The sequence below is a fragment of the Phoenix dactylifera genome, unplaced genomic scaffold (assembly GCF_009389715.1).
Source record: "Phoenix dactylifera cultivar Barhee BC4 unplaced genomic scaffold, palm_55x_up_171113_PBpolish2nd_filt_p 000101F, whole genome shotgun sequence".
NCBI lineage: Eukaryota > Viridiplantae > Streptophyta > Magnoliopsida > Arecales > Arecaceae > Phoenix > Phoenix dactylifera.
The window spans coordinates 1,135,166-1,154,171 of record NW_024067683.1 but is presented as its reverse complement, the minus strand read 5'-3'; the positions used below and the strand labels follow the sequence as shown (position 1 = coordinate 1,154,171).

The 19,006-nt window shown below is 45.7% G+C and overlaps 1 protein-coding gene across 1 annotated transcript in view; it reads right to left on the bottom strand.

Annotated features, from left to right (window-relative positions):
• LOC103696140 (riboflavin biosynthesis protein PYRR, chloroplastic) overlaps nt 1-19,006 on the bottom strand; it is a 66,324-nt gene that overhangs the window by 32,810 nt on the left and 14,508 nt on the right. The window contains exons 3-6 of the mRNA XM_008777674.4: nt 8,317-8,416; nt 8,005-8,130; nt 7,595-7,908; nt 1,166-1,285 (exon numbers count right to left, since the gene is read on the bottom strand). Coding sequence (XP_008775896.2) covers nt 1,166-1,285; nt 7,595-7,908; nt 8,005-8,130; nt 8,317-8,416 — 660 coding nt within the window. The remainder of the gene's footprint in view (nt 1-1,165; nt 1,286-7,594; nt 7,909-8,004; nt 8,131-8,316; nt 8,417-19,006) is intronic.

Below are 19,006 nucleotides of genomic sequence, written 5' to 3'. Positions count from 1 at the left end.
AGAGGGCCAAAAAGTGCTTTGACTCGCCAAAAGCTTTGGAAAATGGGACCTTAGTCCCATTTAATCCAATTTTAATCCATAGGTGGCACTAAAATTTCCTTCTACTAATTTTTGAGTTAGAAACACAACCCGATAATCCACAATTACATCTAAGCAATGCCATTTCTCCTAGATAAAATTTGAAAAAAGTTAATATTCTAGCCCAATTATAAAGACAACTCTTTAGCATGTGTTGTTTTCATTACTCCATAAAGATAATTAAGATCTATCCTTGAAGTTGGCCACTTGCCAACTTTGCCGAGTTTCCAGCCACCATAATTATTGATATCAGCCTAAAAATTGGAGTGAACCAATCTTAAGGCTAACAAACAGAAAGTTGCGCACCATAAATTGTGTATGAGAAGAGTTTGAACAAGATGGTATCAATTTTCTGGAATGAATAATTGACGAAGAAAATTCTGAAAATGAGTCCTTAGGTGACAGATTTGGAAAGAGTGGTCCATAGAAAATGGAGCATCAAAGCGAAGACTAGGAAATTAAACTTCTTCTAGGACAGTATTTTAAAATGCTATGCATGAGGCCACAGATGCAGCTCCTTATGCCTATGTGGTCCCCTGCATGTACAGCCTGCTAATCATTGTGTGACTACATATGCGGCCTTTTTAGAATTATATGACCTCAAACTTGCCCACTCATACAGAGGCCCATACAAATAGGGTAGGTTCAAGTTGATGGTTGGTTGATGCTGGTTTTAGATGGACTGGATGTGTGTACCAATAATGTCAATATGTTAATTATGTTATAATTATTGGTAATTTGTTATTAAGAATTTAAGTATTAAGAAATAAGCACCAATTGCTAGATGTCATTGTTATTGTATTGTTATTATTATTAATTGTATCTAATATATGTTGTTTATTCTTAAATATTTAAAATACTAACCACATATACAACCTGCATAATGCATATGCCCTATGCAGTCCCTTGACCACTAGCATACCAAGCCACCTTTTAAAACACTTTTTTAGGATATCCATGAATATAAACATGATCAAGGTTGAAATCTACACTCAACTTGAGTGCTGCGCCACACTTATTGCAACATGAATTTCAATTATAGAAACTATGATCAGCACATGGTGTAACAAGAAATATGAGGCCTTACCTGTTCATATGAGACATCAATTACATTAAGAGCCTGTGACATTTGAACCATCCCGAGTTCACCTACTGGAGATGGAGCATTTATTCCCCCTATGATTTTTGGGGCAACAAAAGCACAAACCTGCAACGAAGACCATTCAAATAAAGATTGCCATGGAAGAAGCGTCCCTAATACAAGAGCATGAAACAGTATTCTGGGCTTGAAAATGAACGTAAAGAACTAATGAAGTGAAGATACTAATATGCAAGCTATATACAGGTAACAGATTCTAGATACACACAGAAAGACTATTCATGCTAACCATTCTGTCCTCATTCAGAAATCCTTGATTATGAAGAGTTTACCGGTAGAGAACTATGCCAATAATAGCATCAAATTTACCAGTTCAAACACATAACACAAGAATAGAGGTCCTTGCAAGGATTAAAAATTTAGAACCAGATATAGCTTTCAGCAACAAGTTAAAACACGAAAGGAAAAAGTTAACAAATATCAAAAGTGTAAAGAAACACAATTTGATTGTCAGAATGACTTGACCATTCATCAGATATGATCACCAAGGATGAAGGCAAGGTAAGCCAAGAAATATGAGGGAAAAAATGAACAAAGAATTAAACTAAGTTAAGAACATAACAGATACATCGTCCCCTGCAAACAATTTTTGAACCTTTTGGTATCTGCATCCTTACAGCTGCTGTGAAAGTACAGCTAAAAGATAGCTAATAAGTGCATAAGGTCATTTCCAGGCCATCCTTCTCCCCTTAATTACAGTATAGTCTAACTGGCGACTTCTACATTAAGTTTATTTGAGCATCACACTTTATCATGTAATGGAAAGCTTATGGAAGGTTATGCAGCCCAGGGCTATATAGAATTATAGACAGTATCATTGGGAAATGTAGGAATCTCATAAGATATACTACAGCATGTGTCCACTTGCAATAGTCAATAAAAATGCGTACCCATTAAAAGTTAACCACATAAGACCACCAAAAGCAGTTCTCATTTCAAAAATTTATTTGTCCTTTTAATAGAGAAACTTTTACTCAAATTATTGAGGTTTCGAGGACAAAAACAGGGGTAAACTATCAAATTAAGATGCAACTATAGGTAAGTGGGTTATATTGTAGTTCACTAATATACAGCCTCTTACATCTTATGTTATTTCTAGGTGGATAGACCTATTTAAAATGCTTAACCACATAAGACCACCAAAAGCAGTTCTCATTTCAAAAATTTATTTGTCCTTTTAATAGAGAAACTTCTACTCAAATTATTGAGGTTTCGAGGACAAAAACAGGGGTAAACTATCAAATTAAGATGCAACTATAGGTAAGTGGGTTATAGTGTATTTCACTAATATAGAGCCTCTTGGGATTACATCTTATGTTATTTCTAGGTGGATAGACCTATTTAAAATGCTTAACAGTTTTCATTCAAGCAAGTCATTATTAAGTTATTGTTCAACACTAAAGATGAAACAAACAGTACTAATTACCCAATGTTTTATGGATATCTCTGCAGATTTTTTCAGAGCGGCAGAGTGGGTATCATTATATGATTCTATCATGCATATATATAATGTTTGTGGTTGTATGAGAGGTGATCTGAGTAACTTGATATAAAGCAAGAGTTTTTTGTATTTACAGCCTTTAATGAAGTTTGGAATCCTTGCAGTTGGAATCTTCTATCTAGGATAACACACCCACCTCAAAATGTTTCCGGAATCTCAAGCATGCACCCACTTTTTAAGTGTTTTCTTATTAAACATGTTCCTAAATATCTACATCTCTGCACCCGCAACCAATCTCACTCCCACACCCGCTCCCGATTTTTTAGTAACAAAGTTTTGAAGACCTAATTATTCTAAAAATGTTAAAATGTGCTTTCCCTTTGGTTCCATTAGGTATAAAAAACCTTTTATATTTGCATAAATTAATGAGGTTGTGTCATACCCAAGGTATGCTAAACCGGTTCATACCGGCCAGTTCAGCACGTACCATACAGGTCTGGCCTTTAACCAGTACAGCTCGGAGGTGGAAAATGGTTGTGAACTGGACCGGTTCGCACTGGTATGAGCGGCGCTTGGCGCGACCTAGGAATCTGTTGAGGACCCACGTAAGCAACACCGAGGAAGCGCCAAGCTGAGAGAGGACCATCTGCCAACCGAAGGCCAAAATGGCCACGTCAACCAAGGAGGACATTGGGCCAATGGAGGGTCAAGCCAAGGCCAACTACTTTGCTTGGAGGGTCAATGGAGGGTCAATGGAGGGTCAAGCCAAGGAGGAGGCCAATGGAGGGTCAAGCCAAGGCCAACTACTTTGCTTGGAAAGCCTTGACCAAGCCTCTTCATTCTGCCAAGCACATCCATGGTCGGCCGAGACCATGCCCGTGCCGCACACACCGCGCCCATGCACGCCAAGCCTCGGCCGAGCCAACCGTGCGCCCATGCGTGCCCAAGCCTCGGCCGAGCACGCCCATCCTTGGCCAAGCCCGCCGTGCGCGCAGCCCCGCCAAAGCCTTGCCGCAGCCAAATCCTGTCGCGGCCAACCTCGCCTGCTACAGTGCGGCGAGGTTCGACCACACGAACCTCGCCAGCTACAATGACCGCGCGCCAGCCAGCCCACCAGCCCGCTCGCGCGCCCTCACCTGCTATAGTGCGGCGAGGTTCGATCGCACGAACCTCGCCAGCTACAGTGACCACGCGCCAGCCAACCCGCGTGCACTCGCCTGCTACAATACGGCGAGGTTCGGCCGCAAGAACCTCGCCGGCTACAGTGCCCGCGCGGGCGGCTAGCGGGCTGGCTGGCACGCGCCCCCAAGTCCCAATCCCTCTCGGATTGGGACTCTCCTAGCCGGGACGCACGACCCGGTCAACCGGGACATGCGTCCCATGCGCCCAGGCCGCACGCCCTGCCCTGCCCCAGTCCCTCTCGGACTGGGATTCTTCCAGCCAGGACGCGCGACCCAGTCAACCGGGACACCGCCCCGTGCACCCAGCCCGTGCAACCCGAGCCATCTCACCCCTCCATTGCCCACCCTTCAATGACTAAGGACCAAGTCAACACCAGCTGCGGGAGGACCTCTTCTTGGGCGATTTTCAACCATTGATCTCATGCCAATCGACGGTGGAAAGGCCTTGGATCCATGGAAATACGATTTGCCATGTTTATCTAAGGAGGCTTACTTAATTTTGCCTAGGGTCTTAGCCTATAAATAGAATTGTAAGGGGCCATTGTGAGGCATCCCGAGAATTATTCTAGAGTTGTGTTCTCTTGTTATAGATCGGCCGTAAGGCTTAGGCAGCATTGTGCCGATTTCGGTCTAGGGGTTAGGCCTTAGACTTAGGTTATTGAGAAGTTAGGCCTTCAAATAGATTTCGGTCCTTAGATCTTGTGTCTAGGACTTGGGCTAGTGGTAGATACATCAATCTCCACTAGATTGGGCTAGGAAGGGATTTTTTCAATTCTTTGCTAGATTTTTTTTGATTTCATTGTTCTTGTTATTTGTTCTCCAATTTAGTGGAATAGAATTCAGTTTGCTTTCATGGTTGATCTTATATTGAGTTATTCCACCGGCATTGCCTACAATCGGCCCATCATCAGCGTTTTTTGAAGGCGGATGCAAGAAGCGTGAGAAAAGAGGCATGGTGAGTGGCTTTCGACTGTAAGCCCCCATTAGAACCCCGCCTGCACGCAGTTTCCCGCGCTGGGCAGCACGTCCGTGCACGCATTCCCCGCACTGAGCAGCCCGCTTGCATGCGCTGGGAACCACACGAGCACGCGCCTAGGTGTGCTGGGCAGCGCACTTGCGCAGCAGACCGGTTCGACACCCGTACGAACTGGTCCGGTAGGCCACCGGTACGCCTACCGGTACCGATTCAGCGGACCTTGGTCATACCTTTCTTTGGAATAAAAATTTGTACCTTTATTAGTCTATCAAGATTGTTGTCCCATCCTTTCTAGGCACATTAATGGTCCATACAATGAACAAAAGGATCTAAGTGCTTACTTTTGTATCATTTACACGATACATATTATGCCAGAAAGTTATTGGCACAGTACATGTTCTATGCTAGTCTGCAAAACCAAAATAAAAACCTGTCAGCACATATCGCATGTATATTTTGAGTTAATGCATACATTCCCATGTGCATCCCTTTTTAAAGTCATGTTCAACTATCCCAAACAGCTTTGTCTCTATTTAGCACAATCAGGAAATCTTTTCCTTTGGTTCCTTTTTAAGTTTCTTTGACTATTTGAAAGCCAGAGTCAAAAATTATAACAATGCAAAATTGTCATCCTACTTCAAATCAAAAGCCAAAAGATAATGAAATGTACTTTTTTCTTTATACTTTACAATCCTTTCTAAGAAGCCAGGTTAAATCATGTTTCTTGTTCTATTTGTATCGTGGCTACACCATGTAGGAAGCAAGTTGTTAAACGTGTTAGCCTTTTAGACTTTAGAAGAAATCCTGATGGTGAGGAACTACTTACAGAGGGTCTTTAAATGGTTTAGATGATCCAAAACTGATCAGTCAAAGATCAAGGCAAGTTTTTCATCTCTGCCATTGCATCAGACCATCAATATAATGTTTTTCAGGGCTATCTATTACTTATTATCAATGTTGGCAGAACTGTCCCGAACAGGACAGTTCGGAGAGTACCGAGCTGTACTGGCGGCATACCGAAACAGTTCCGGCAACCGAAACGAAATGCATCTAGGGGAGAGGGAGAAGGAGAAGGAAAGAGAGGAAAGAGAGAGAGCAGGTGGGGGAGAGAGAGAAAGAGCGGAGGCCAGCGGAGGCCGGCAAGCACGCGGAGGGGGAGAAGGAGAAGGAAAGAGAGGAAAAGAGAGAGAGAGAGCAAGGGAGGGAGGGAGAGGGAAAGGAAGGAAGAGCGGAGACTGGCGGAGGGCCGACGGAAGCCGGTGAGTGTGCGGAGGGCCGACGAAAGCTGGTGAGTTTGTGGAGGGGGAGAAGGAGAAGGAAAGAGAAGGAAAGAGAGGAAAAGAGAGCTAGCGAGGGAGGGAGGGAGGGAGAGGAAGAGGAAGGAAGAGCGGAGGCTGGCGAGCGCATGGAGGGCCGCGGAGGAGGGGCTCTGCCTTCAATCCCTGTTTCGTTCAAAACAGAGGCTCCAATAGAGGTTCCTTTTTAAATTTTGCGATTTTTCAGTGAAGCCTCCGCTCTTCCTTCCTCTTCCTCCCTCCCCCTCTCGCTCTCTCTTTTCCTCTCTTTTCTTCTCCTTCTCTCCCTCCGCACGCACGCTGGCCTCCGCCACCCTCTTTCTCTCCCTCCCTCTCTCCCTTCTCTCTCTTTTTTTCTCCTGTTCTTCCTCTCCCCTGCCTCCTCCATTGTGTCGGTACAAGCTCAGCATGGAACGATAAGGGGGCATACCGACCCGTGCTGCTGGGCAACTAGTCCAAGCCCCAATTTTGGCACAACAGACCTTGCTTATTATCCATTTAGATTCATTTTCGTATGTATCAGATCCAACAACCAACTAGTTTACACAACTCGTATAGGTAAACAACTAGACCTAAATAGATTCTTTCGAAGCAGATATGCGAGCTTTATCCCCATTATACCCACCATCATCGATGCCCTTATGTCATAGGTGCGATGTACCTATCTTCACAACGGAATTTTAAATCCACAACACTATAGATACAGGATATTGCATCCTTTCTCAAAATGATGCTGAATGCTTAACCCAGAAAAAGATACAGAAAATTCTTTTAATATGTTCTTGTTCAAAAAAATCATAAATCATTACCTCAATCAATTCCGAGAGTTTATCCAGGTATCACTTAGTAAATTGGGTTATTTAGGGGGATGACAAGGCTCTAACTCTAAGAAACAACTTCCTTGATACACTCCAAAATCCACTTCTAATGTAATATAGATGGTTAATCTCAAAGTTCTTGATGTTGATTTTATTGTATGCATAATGAGTTAGGATCTATGAATATAAATGATGACTAAATGATGGAATTTATGGATGTCGATGTGATTGTATGAAGTATAGATTCTGTTATTGTGATAATTTTATTATGCTTCATTAATGTTCTTTTACATAACGCGCGTGTGTGTATCCCAATTGTATTTACAAGATTTGCCATATCACGTTGTATATTCGTAACTAGTGTTTTAATTGATCTTTGCAAGATAGCAAGGACATGTTGGATGTGCCTTGATAACTCATGGAGTTGAACTTAGCATGGGACCTTTGAGGGACTGGTTTCTAAATGATTTTGCAGGACAACAAGCACATGCTGGATACATTCTACAAAACAATTATATATGCATATTTTACCACTTTGTTGATAGGTATCAAACATAAGTTTTCCTAAGTATCAAACATAAGTTTTCCTAATGAAAGAGTTACAATGGATATCAAACATAAGTTTCCCTGATGAAAAAGAATCTACCTTGTGAATGACACCACAAGATATTGCTGGTGCAGCAAGTGCCCCACCGCACTCCCATAATATGGAGAGGTATCCACGGTCATAGCAATATTCCATAACATCTCTAGGATTCAAAATGTCAAATTCCACCACTTCAACGCCTTTTCTTGCTAGATTCTTCTGCACCTCTTTTCGAGCACCCCTTTGTGTTGCAACTATAGTGTATGCATCAAAGACATTCCAAAGCTTTGCTTCTTCAGGGAGATCAAGTGTTTGTGACATTACAATTCGTACCGGAACATGGCCCCCTCCATGTCTTGCTGTTAGATGTGGATCTAAGATTGCAAGGAAAACAATACAATCATGTGAGGTGGCACCAACACTTCCTCATTAAATGGACTCACAATTACAACCTATTCAAAGAGATATACCATCACGGCGTACAGTATTTCCTCCAACAACAATGGCATCACTTCTCCCACGCAGCTCAAAAACTCGACCTCTAGACAATTTGCTGCTTACCCAAGATGCATGTCCACTGCTAGCTGCAATTTTTCCTGCCAGCAAATCCCCAGCTATAAGTTTATAAATGCAAAGATATTATACATATCTTCAGTATGATGCTCTTTCTAAGCTGCAGGAGTTTTTTTTTTTTAAGAAAAAGGAGAAAAGATGTGTAACATGAAGAGAAGATAAATAATTAGGAACCATATAAATTACCCAAGAAAAATTTTATTGCTCACCATCTAAGGTCATTGCGTACTTGAGAATAGAGAATGGAACATGACATGCAGTTCTATAAAGCAATGGAGCATTTACTACGAGGCAGGACTTCAAAGCTTCCTATAATAGATGATTTCAACAAGTTAACAAGGTGATAACATATGCGACAAAATATGATATACTTCATTAAGAATGATTTTCATGAAGATCAGTTGCTACACATAAACAAGCTGGTATGAAATGTTAGGGTATCTGAATATCAGCCTTCTACTTAAATTTACACAAATAGATATATTATGTAAGCAAGCACAAGGAACACAGTATATCTGAAAGAATGAACAGGCATTTATGGGTTTGAAGATCAACATATATTCATATCACATAAATGGACAATTATTGAGCTTGCAATGAACAATAAGAAAGAAAATGGAAGTACTTCAGGCCTACAGCAGATTTCATGAAAAGAGAATCTACAAATCATGAACAGGATAGTGGACTATGACATATTAAAGAAATCAAACTACAATCTCAGCTTGCCATATTCAACAGTAGCTGTTTCTCTTCTTCTTATCTAGAGCACAATTAATGACACGAAAGAAAACTCATCTAAATATGTTCGGATCAAAAATTGCATCACAAAATTAAGAAAAAATACTCCAAGTCTGATATATCATTACTGGGTAAAGGAAAAATTGAAAGTCGGACACATAGGCTCATAAGTTTGGTATGGAACTTGAATTTAACATTATCAAATATAACTCATATGCAAGACTGGTGTTCTTAATAGTTCCCAAGGATGAGGTTGTGGTCTCCTTCTTCACCAGCTCTTGTGGGCCCAAGCATGGTAGCTGGTCAAGCAATGGTGGCTAGGGTGATGGGCATGGAGGACAACCCCTTCACCTGTAGGTACACTCATAACAGGGTTATACAAGTGCTTTTAGGACTCAAAAACTGCAAAAATAGAAAAGCAACTGGAGGCATCATCTGCTACTGCTATGGGTGAGGTTAGATGAAAGATGGTGGAACAAAATGTGAATGTAATGGTGTGATTGGCATTATAGTGTCTAGGGATGTCAGCAAGAATAGAGGACATTCAACTTGAATTGCCTAGTTCAGGGCATACCGAACTGAACCAAGATGGTTTGGCCCTAATTTCTAAGAAGTGAGAAGAATTGCTCCAAACAGAATGGTTCAAAGTGGAACCAATGCGAACTGCTAAAATATGAACCAGTTCGCTCTAGTATGAAGTGAGCGGTTCGCACCAGTATGAACTAGTCTGCCCCCCCCCCCCCCCTTTCTCTTTCCAATAATAAAGAGGCCTAAGAAGGCCTCCTGAGCCTTCTTAGGCCTTCTACTTATTTTTATTTTCAGAGCCCCCCCCCCCCAACACTATTTCGTTAAAAAATAGGTGAATTCAATAATTAAAGACTAGTTCTGTAATGTCCGGGCCCACAACCTACTAGGCCCAATAAGAAATGGGCCCAGTTAAGGGTTTGGGCCCAAATTTCACTGTGGGCAGTGCTGTTATAAATTTTTTAAAAAAAAAAAAAAAAAAAACGAAGGGATAAGACCGACAGGGAGGGGTTACCGCACCCCCTGCTGGCAGCCGATGCCGGCGCGCCGGAGACAGGGGGGGCGGCGGCCAGTCCCGAAGTATGGTGGAAAGGAGAGGATGGGACGTCTCAGAGGAGGGTTTCATCCTCTAAGCAAATATTTAAGCCTCTGCCGGCAACCCCAAATCACAGACCCCCCTAAACACCGAACGAGAGAAAGAGAGAGGGAGCCGAAGCCCTGGAGCCTAAGGCCAAGGAGCCCTGAAGCTCTGAAGAAGGGGGGACTACCAGGGAGGAAGCACTGCCCGACTACACCCGACTAAAACCAGGTATGGACCCCCTGTTAATAACATTATAAAGCATGGAGAAACCCCTCTGTGGGGTGCTCTTCCCCTCTGTGTCAACAGTGACATAGAGGGGAGGAGGCCGGCACAGGAGAGGGAGAAAAACCCACAATCCCTGGGTCGGGCCGGACTCACAGGCCGCGACCATCCGGACCGAACCCAACCGGGTTCGGCCTGTTGACGAACCGGACACCGCGGCCTCGGCCGCGGGTACCTTGGGGTTCGGGGGGGGGGGCAACCCAGGCCGCCATATCTGGCCGGGACGACAACAGAGGCGGCCACAGGGCCACCAGCCCCGGCCGGACCACCACCTCTTCTCCGGCAAGGGGTGGTGGTGCCGGAAGGAAGGACCGAAGAAAAGAAGAAGAAGAAAGAAAGAAAAAAAAAAAAAAAAAAAAGAGAACTCACCGGACTTTGAGGCTTCATCCTCTCCGGCCATGCCTTGCCGTGGACGGAGCGGGTGGAGGCTCTCGTTTATAGCCGGATCCCGACCCATCTCCGAGCCTTTCCCCTCTCCGGCATTACTTCGGAGGGAGGAAGGGCTGGCCTTCCCTTCCGCCGGCGCTCCGGGGGGAAACTCCACCTCGGTTGGTAGATCGGGGGGAGCCTCGTCTCCCCGGCCGCCTGCAAGGAAGAAGAGGAGGGTTTCGGTGGGCCGGAAGTCAAGGTTTCGGCGAAAATAAAGAAGAAAAAAAAGAGAAAGAGAGAGAGAAGGAGAGGGAGTGACTGAGAGAGAGAAGGCCACAGATCTGGTCGGAGGACCGGTCGGAGGCGTGGCTTCCGGTGAGAACGAAGGAGAGAAGAGGGAGAGAGAGAGAGAGAGAGAGCCGGAGGAGAGAGGGAGGCGATGGAGACGAAGAGGCGGAAGCCTCTGGAAGGGGGGAAGGAAAAGGTGATAACGGGTTCGCGGGTCGGATCCGAATCCGAACCCGCAACCCGTTAAGCCCAAAGAAAAAGAAAAAAAAAGAAAAAGAAAAAGAAAAAGAAAGAGAAAAAGAAAAAGGGAAAGGGTTTAGCCAAATTTGACTAAACCCGAGCCCAATCAAATTGGGCTAAGTCTGGGCAAGCCAGACTATAAATTAAACCAAAATTAAAGCCCAATTCAAGCCAATGTAATTAATTTGGGGGCCAAATTGATCCGGATTTGACCCTGACTCAGGCCCAAACGGGTCACAGTGACCCTAAACCCGAAATTAAACCCAATTAAGCTGGGAATTAAGCTTAGTGGCCAATCGGAAGGCCAATTAAGACTTATGAGCCCAGCCAAGACCCCAATACAGAGGAATTAGGCTTGGGCTAAATTTCAGGTAGAAAAGGAAATAATATATTGTTATTATGACATGATTGTAGGTGACTTAGGACTCGTCACCAGGACGCAGGAGACCTAGGAGAAAGGCGAATCACTGTAAGTAACCTGTCCTAATCCTGTTATGAATCATGTTATGTTATTAATGTTTCCTAAGCATTTATTTTAAGTATATATGTTTCATACATGATATGTTACAATGCATAAGTAACTTTAATGATCCCAGAAGCTATGGCTATGTATGCAACATGATGATACTGATATTATAATCATGCATGTAAGTTTATAAAGTCTTAGCTAGCCCAGAGGCACTATAATGGGCTCAAAGATGCTACTGAGAATGACTGAGCCGCCAGTGGCTGAATAGTAACTGAGCTGCCCCGCCAGTGGCTGAATAGTAACTGAGCTGCCTCGCCAGTGGCTGAATAGTAACTGAGCCTGCCCCGCCAGTGGCTGAATTGGAATTGGGCCTGCCCCGCCAGTGGCTGAATAGTAACTGAGCTTGCCCCGCCAGTGGCTGAATAGTAACTGAGCTGGCCCCGCCAGTGGCCGAGTCTGACTTCGCAGTAGCATCCGAGAGTAAAAGGACCACGGCATGCCGGGGGGGCACGGTTTCATATGCATATAATATGAAAATTTTGTGATTTGCACTACTGCTTTGTTTAAATTGCATACTTATTATGCCAGAATGATTATTAGATAAACATGCACGTCAGCTTCTCAAAACTCTGATTTACATGTTTAGTCTACTGGTTGATCCGGTAGGATTATGCAGGATTACTTACTGAGCCGTGTAGCTCACATCTGTTTATGTTTCGTTTTCTTTCAGATCCTCACCAGTGATCGCCATCAGATATGTTTTTATTTTGTTACAGAGCTTCGTATTTTTGGAGAAGGTTATATACTTCTGTACATTGAATAGCATAGAAGTTCTGTATTTTTGGTTTCAAACTTGAAGGTTGTACTGCAAACTTTTAATATATATATAAGGATGAATCCTTTTTGGCTACCTGTTACCCCTGTATGAGGCTGCGTGCTACTATGGGCGATAGTCGGCAATAGCACGGCCGTTTCACGGATCCGGATCCGGGGCGTGACATCTAGTGGTATCAGAGCCTTAGGTTAAACAATAGAATAACCATAAAATGCCTAAGGAAAAGGGTAGTTAAGAATGTCACCGTTATAGAAAATGTTATAATATGCTAGTTATCATAACCTCACTTTAAAAATTTTTGACTGCTAGGTGATCATTAGGAAGTTATGGATGACGACCGGAGACCACCCTCCCCGGAGCCCAGCGAGCGGTCAGTTTCCCCGGATACTCCACGGTCTGCAGCAGGTCAGGCAGGCCTAGCCGGAGTGTATCAGCTTATGGCGCAAGTGCTGCAACAGCAGCAGATGATGCAGTTGGCCGCTATGCCATCAGCAGACTCCTGCTATGAGAGGTTCCGCCGACTGAACCCCCCGACCTTTGAGGGTGGGTCTGACCCTATGGCGGCTGAAACATGGATCCGGGAGATAGAAAAGATGTTCCGAGCCCTCCACTTTCCTGATGAGGTGACAGTCTGGCTGGCGACCTCTATGCTGACAGGAAACGCCGAATACTGGTGGACGGCCATGGAGACGGCTTATGCCGTTGACAGACTCACCTGGAGGGACTTTAAGAGGATGTTTTACAATCAATACTTTCCGGACTCAGTGCACCTGGCGAAGCAGAATGAGTTTTTGACACTAACTCAGACTGACCAGATGTCCGTTTTGGAGTACGCCAATAAATTTAACGAACTGGGACGATTTTGCCCCCAGTTCATGGAGGATGAGAGAAGTAAGGTGAACCGTTTTGAGCAGGGATTGAGGTACGGGATTCGGTCCCGAATATCCTCCCATTTATTCTCAAGCTACAAAGATGTACTGGACCGAGCCTTGAAGGTTGAGGCTGACCTGATACGGTCCGGGAGAGAGAGGGAGGACCTGAAGAGGACCCGGTCATCAGGAGCACCGAGTAGTGGGGCTGGAGGCAGCAAGGGGGCTGTGCCCAAGAAGAGACAGAGCAGAGGCTGCCCCACCTGTGGCGGAAACCACAGGGGTACCTGCATGAAGAAGACCGGAGCTTGTTATTCTTGCGGGCAGACAGGACACATCGCCCGCAACTGCCCTAGCCGAAAGAAGGACGAGCCCCGACATACTGCACCAGAGGACCAGAGATCGAGGGGTAACCCTCGGGTTTTCGCACTGACTCGACAGGATGCCAGTGCTAGCGATCAAGTGGTGACAGGTACACTTCTGGTCAACTTGGTTCCTGCCCTCATTCTATTTGATTCTGGTTCTACGCATTCTTTTGTGTCGGTTAGCTTTTCCAGACAATTACATAGCACATCTGAGAAATTAGTGGAACCATGGCATATTGCTACACCCCTTCAGAAAACCGCAATTGTTGACATTAAATATAAAGATTGCATAATTCAGATAGGGGAAAAAGAATTAGAGACATCTTTTACAGCTTGACATGCAAGACTTTGATATTATCTTGGGCATGGACTGGATGTCACAGTATCACGCCCACATTGATTGTTACCACAAGAGGGTGGTATTTCGGATACCTGGGGAGCAAGAATTTTTCTTTCAGGGCGATATACCCCTTCAAGATGCTCCTACACTACACTTTATTTCTGCCTTGAAAGCTGGAAAGGCTGTGAGAAAAGGGTGTATGGCCTATCTGGCCTGTGTAATGGATACCCAGAAAGAGACCAAACTGGAAGATATTCCAGTAGTCAGAGAATATCCGGATGTCTTTCCGGAGGAATTACCAGGATTACCCCCAGACCGAGAGATCGAATTCACAATCGACCTCGCACCAGGAGAGGGGCCAGTCTCCAAGGCTCCTTACCGGATGGCCCCTGCTGAGTTAAGGGAATTGAAGGTACAACTACAAGAACTCCTGGATAAAAAGTTCGTCCAGCCCAGTGCGTCGCCATGGGGAGCTCCTGTCCTATTTGTGAAAAAGAAAGACGGGAGTATGCGACTATGCATCGATTACCGGAAATTGAACAAGATAACCATAAAGAACAAATATCCCCTACCACGGATCGATGACCTGTTTGATCAGCTGCAAGGCGCCCAGGTCTTCTCCAAGATAGATTTGAGGTCAGGCTACCATCAGCTGAAGATCAAATCTGAGGATGTGCCAAAAACTGCATTTCGAACCAGGTATGGGCATTATGAATTTCTGGTTATGCCTTTTGGACTGACCAATGCCCCGGCTGCATTTATGGACTTGATGAACAGAGTCTTTAAACAATATTTGGATCAGTTCGTGATAGTTTTTATCGATGACATTTTGATATACTCAAAGAGTCGGAAGGAACATGAAGACCATTTGAGGGTGGTGCTACAAATCCTTCGAGAGAAGAGGCTGTACGCCAAGCTGAACAAATGTGAGTTCTGGCTGGACAGTGTGGCGTTCCTCGGCCATATAATCTCCAAGGAAGGAGTGTCAGTGGACCCCAAGAAGATAGAAGCGGTGGTGGATTGGCCTCGTCCCACCAACGCCAAGGAAATAAGAAGCTTTTTGGGATTAGCCGGGTATTACCGGCGATTTGTGGAAGGGTTCTCCAAAATAGCTACCCCCTTGACCCAGTTGACTAAGAAACGGGCCAAGTTTATCTGGGACGGCAAGTGTGAGAGAAGCTTCCAGGAGCTTAAACAAAGGTTAGTTTCTGCCCCAATTTTGACATTACCGTCCTTAACTGGAGAATTTACCATCTACAGTGATGCTTCCAAGAACGGGCTAGGCTGTGTGCTGATGCAAGATGGCAAGGTGGTAGCCTATGCCTCGAGACAGCTGAAACCCTATGAACAGAACTACCCGACACATGACCTAGAGTTGGCCGCAGTAGTGTTCGCCTTGAAACTTTGGAGACATTATTTGTATGGCGAACACTGTGATGTGTACACCGACCACAAGAGCCTGAAGTATATATTCACCCAGAAGGAATTGAATATGAGGCAAAGAAGGTGGTTGGAACTCTTGAAGGATTATGACCTGAGTATTAAATACCACCCAGGAAAGGCCAACGTGGTGGCGGATGCCCTAAGCAGAAAGTCAGTTATAAGCTCCGCCGCTTTACTCACCACTCAACCACAGATTCAGAAGGGTCTCGATAAAATGCAGGTTGAGGTGGTTACCCAAACTACAAAAATTTTGCTGGCCGCCTTGAGTATACAACCAACCTTGATCGATAGAATAAAGGTTGCCCAGCAGTCTGATGAGCACATTTGCCAGCTCAAGGATGAAGTGGAGAAAGGGTTGCGACCCGAACTCCAAATGCACCCAGATGGCACTCTAAGGTTTGGCCACCGACTGTGTGTACCGGCAAATGTTGACCTAAAAAGGGAAATCATGGAAGAAGCCCACCAATCCCGTTTCTCTATTCATCCAGGCAGTACTAAAATGTACCGGGACCTTCGGGAACATTACTGGTGGAAGGGGATGAAGAGAGAAATAGCTGAGTTTGTGGCCCGATGCTTGACCTGTCAGCTAGTAAAAGCAGAGCACCAGAGGCCAGCAGGGTTGCTGGAACCAATAGAAATTCCTGAATGGAAGTGGGAGCACATCACGATGGATTTTGTTACAGGACTCCCCAAAACGGTGAGAAAGAATGATGCAGTGTGGGTGATTGTTGATCGCCTTACAAAATCAGCTCATTTTCTGCCATTCAGAATTGGTACTCCTTTAGACAAGCTGGCCCAATTATACATCGATGAGATTGTACGCCTGCACGGAGTACCAGTGAGTATCATTTCTGATCGTGACCCCCGATTCGTGTCCAGATTCTGGGAAAGCTTTCAGAAGGCCATGGGTACCGGACTGAGGCTCAGTACAGCATACCACCCCCAGACTGACGGCCAGTCAGAGCGGACAATCCAAACTCTGGAAGACATGCTGAGGGCTTGCACTGTGGACCTAGGTGGAAACTGGGATAGTCACATACCATTGGTGGAATTTGCTTATAACAATAGCTACCATTCCAGTATCCAGATGGCCCCATACGAAGCTCTGTATGGGAGAAGATGCCGATCCCCCTTACACTGGGATGATGTCGGGGAGCGGAAAATGCTAGGCCCCGAACTGGTCCAGCACACCAGAGACAAGGTACTACTAATTAAGCAAAGGCTTCAGGCTGCCCAGGATAGACAGAAAAGATGGGCTGACAGAGGAAGAAGGGCCTTGGAATTTTTGGAGGGGAACTTTGTCTTCCTAAAAATTTCACCATCAAAGGGTATTACCCGATTCGGAAGACACGACAAACTAAGTCCTCGCTACATAGGCCCATTTGAGGTTCTTGCTAGAATAGGCAAAGTTGCCTACAAATTGGCCCTACCTTCAGAGCTATCAGGCGTACACAACGTCTTTCACGTCTCTTTGTTACGGAGGTACGTTCCGGATCCCAGCCATGTGGTACCACATGAGCCTCTGCAATTAAATAAAGATTTAACCTATGAGGAGGCTCCCCTGCACATCATAGACAGAAAAGAGCAAATTCTCCGAAGGCGCACCATTCCCTACGTTAAAGTCCAGTGGACCAACCACACTAAAGGGAAGCTACCTGGGAATTGGAGGAAGAGATGCGACAACGCTACCCTCAGCTCTTCGAGAACCGAGGTATGTTTAATTTCGAGGACGAAATTTATTTAAGGGGGGAAGGATGTAATGTCCGGGCCCACAACCTACTAGGCCCAATAAGAAATGGGCCCAGTTAAGGGTTTGGGCCCAAATTTCACTGTGGGCAGTGCTGTTATAAATTTAAAAAAAAAAAAAAAACGAAGGGATAAGACCGACAGGGAGGGGTTACCGCACCCCCTGCTGGCAGCCGATGCCGGCGCGCCGGAGACAGGGGGGCGGCGGCCAGTCCCGAAGTATGGTGGAAAGGAGAGGATGGGACGTCTCAGAGGAGGGTTTCATCCTCTAAGCAAATATTTAAGCCTCTGCCGGCAACCCCAAATCACAGACCCCCCTAAACACCGAACGAGAGAAAGAGAGAGGGAGCCGAAGCCCTGGAGCCTAAGGCCAAGGAGCCCTGAAGCTCTGAAGAAGGGGGGACTACCAGGGAGGAAGCACTGCCCGACTACACCCGACTAAAACCAGGTATGGACCCCCTGTTAATAACATTATAAAGCATGGAGAAACCCCTCTGTGGGGTGCTCTTCCCCTCTGTGTCAACAGTGACATAGAGGGGAGGAGGCCAGCACAGGAGAGGGAGAAAAACCCACAATCCCTGGGTCGGGCCGGACTCACAGGCCGCGACCATCCGGACCGAACCCAACCGGGTTCGGCCTGTTGACGAACCGGACACCGCGGCCTCGGCCGCGGGTACCTTGGGGTTCGGGGGGGGGAACCCAGGCCGCCATATCTGGCCGGGACGACAACAGAGGCGGCCACAGGGCCGCCAGCCCCGGCCGGACCACCACCTCTTCTCCGGCAAGGGGTGGTGGTGCCGGAAGGAAGGACCGAAGAAAAGAAGAAGAAGAAAGAAAGAAAAAAAAAAATAAAGAGAACTCACCGGACTTTGAGGCTTCATCCTCTCCGGCCATGCCTTGCCGTGGACGGAGCGGGTGGAGGCTCTCGTTTATAGCCGGATCCCGACCCATCTCCGAGCCTTTCCCCTCTCCGGCATTACTTCGGAGGGAGGAAGGGCTGGCCTTCCCTTCCGCCGGCGCTCCGGGGGGAAACTCCACCTCGGTTGGTAGATCGGGGGGAGCCTCGTCTCCCCGGCCGCCTGCAAGGAAGAAGAGGAGGGTTTCGGTGGGCCGGAAGTCAGGGTTTCGGCGAAAATAAAGAAGAAAAAAAAGAGAAAGAGAGAGAGAAGGAGAGGGAGTGACTGAGAGAGAGAAGGCCACAGATCTGGTCGGAGGACCGGTCGGAGGCGTGGCTTCCGGTGAGAACGAAGGAGAGAAGAGGGAGAGAGAGAGAGAGAGAGAGCCGGAGGAGAGAGAGAGGCGATGGAGACGAAGAGGCGGAAGCCTCTGGAAGGGGGGAAGAAAAAGGTGATAACGGGTTCGCGGGTCGGATCCGAATCCGAACCCGCAACCCGTTAAGCCCAAAGAAAAAGAAAAAGAAAAAGAAAAAGAAAAAGAAAGAGAAAAAGAAAAAGGGAAAGGGTTTAGCCAAATTTGACTAAACCCGAGCCCAATCAAATTGGGCTAAGTCTGGGCAAGCCAGACTATAAATTAAACCAAAATTAAAGCCCAATTCAAGCCAATGTAATTAATTTGGGGGCCAAATTGATCCCGGATTTGACCCTGACTCAGGCCCAAACGGGTCACAGTGACCCTAAACCCGAAATTAAACCCAATTAAGCTGGGAATTAAGCTTAGTGGCCAATCGGAAGGCCAATTAAGACTTATGAGCCCAGCCAAGACCCCAATACAGAGGAATTAGGCTTGGGCTAAATTTCAGGTAGAAAAGGAAATAATATATTGTTATTATGACATGATTGTAGGTGACTTA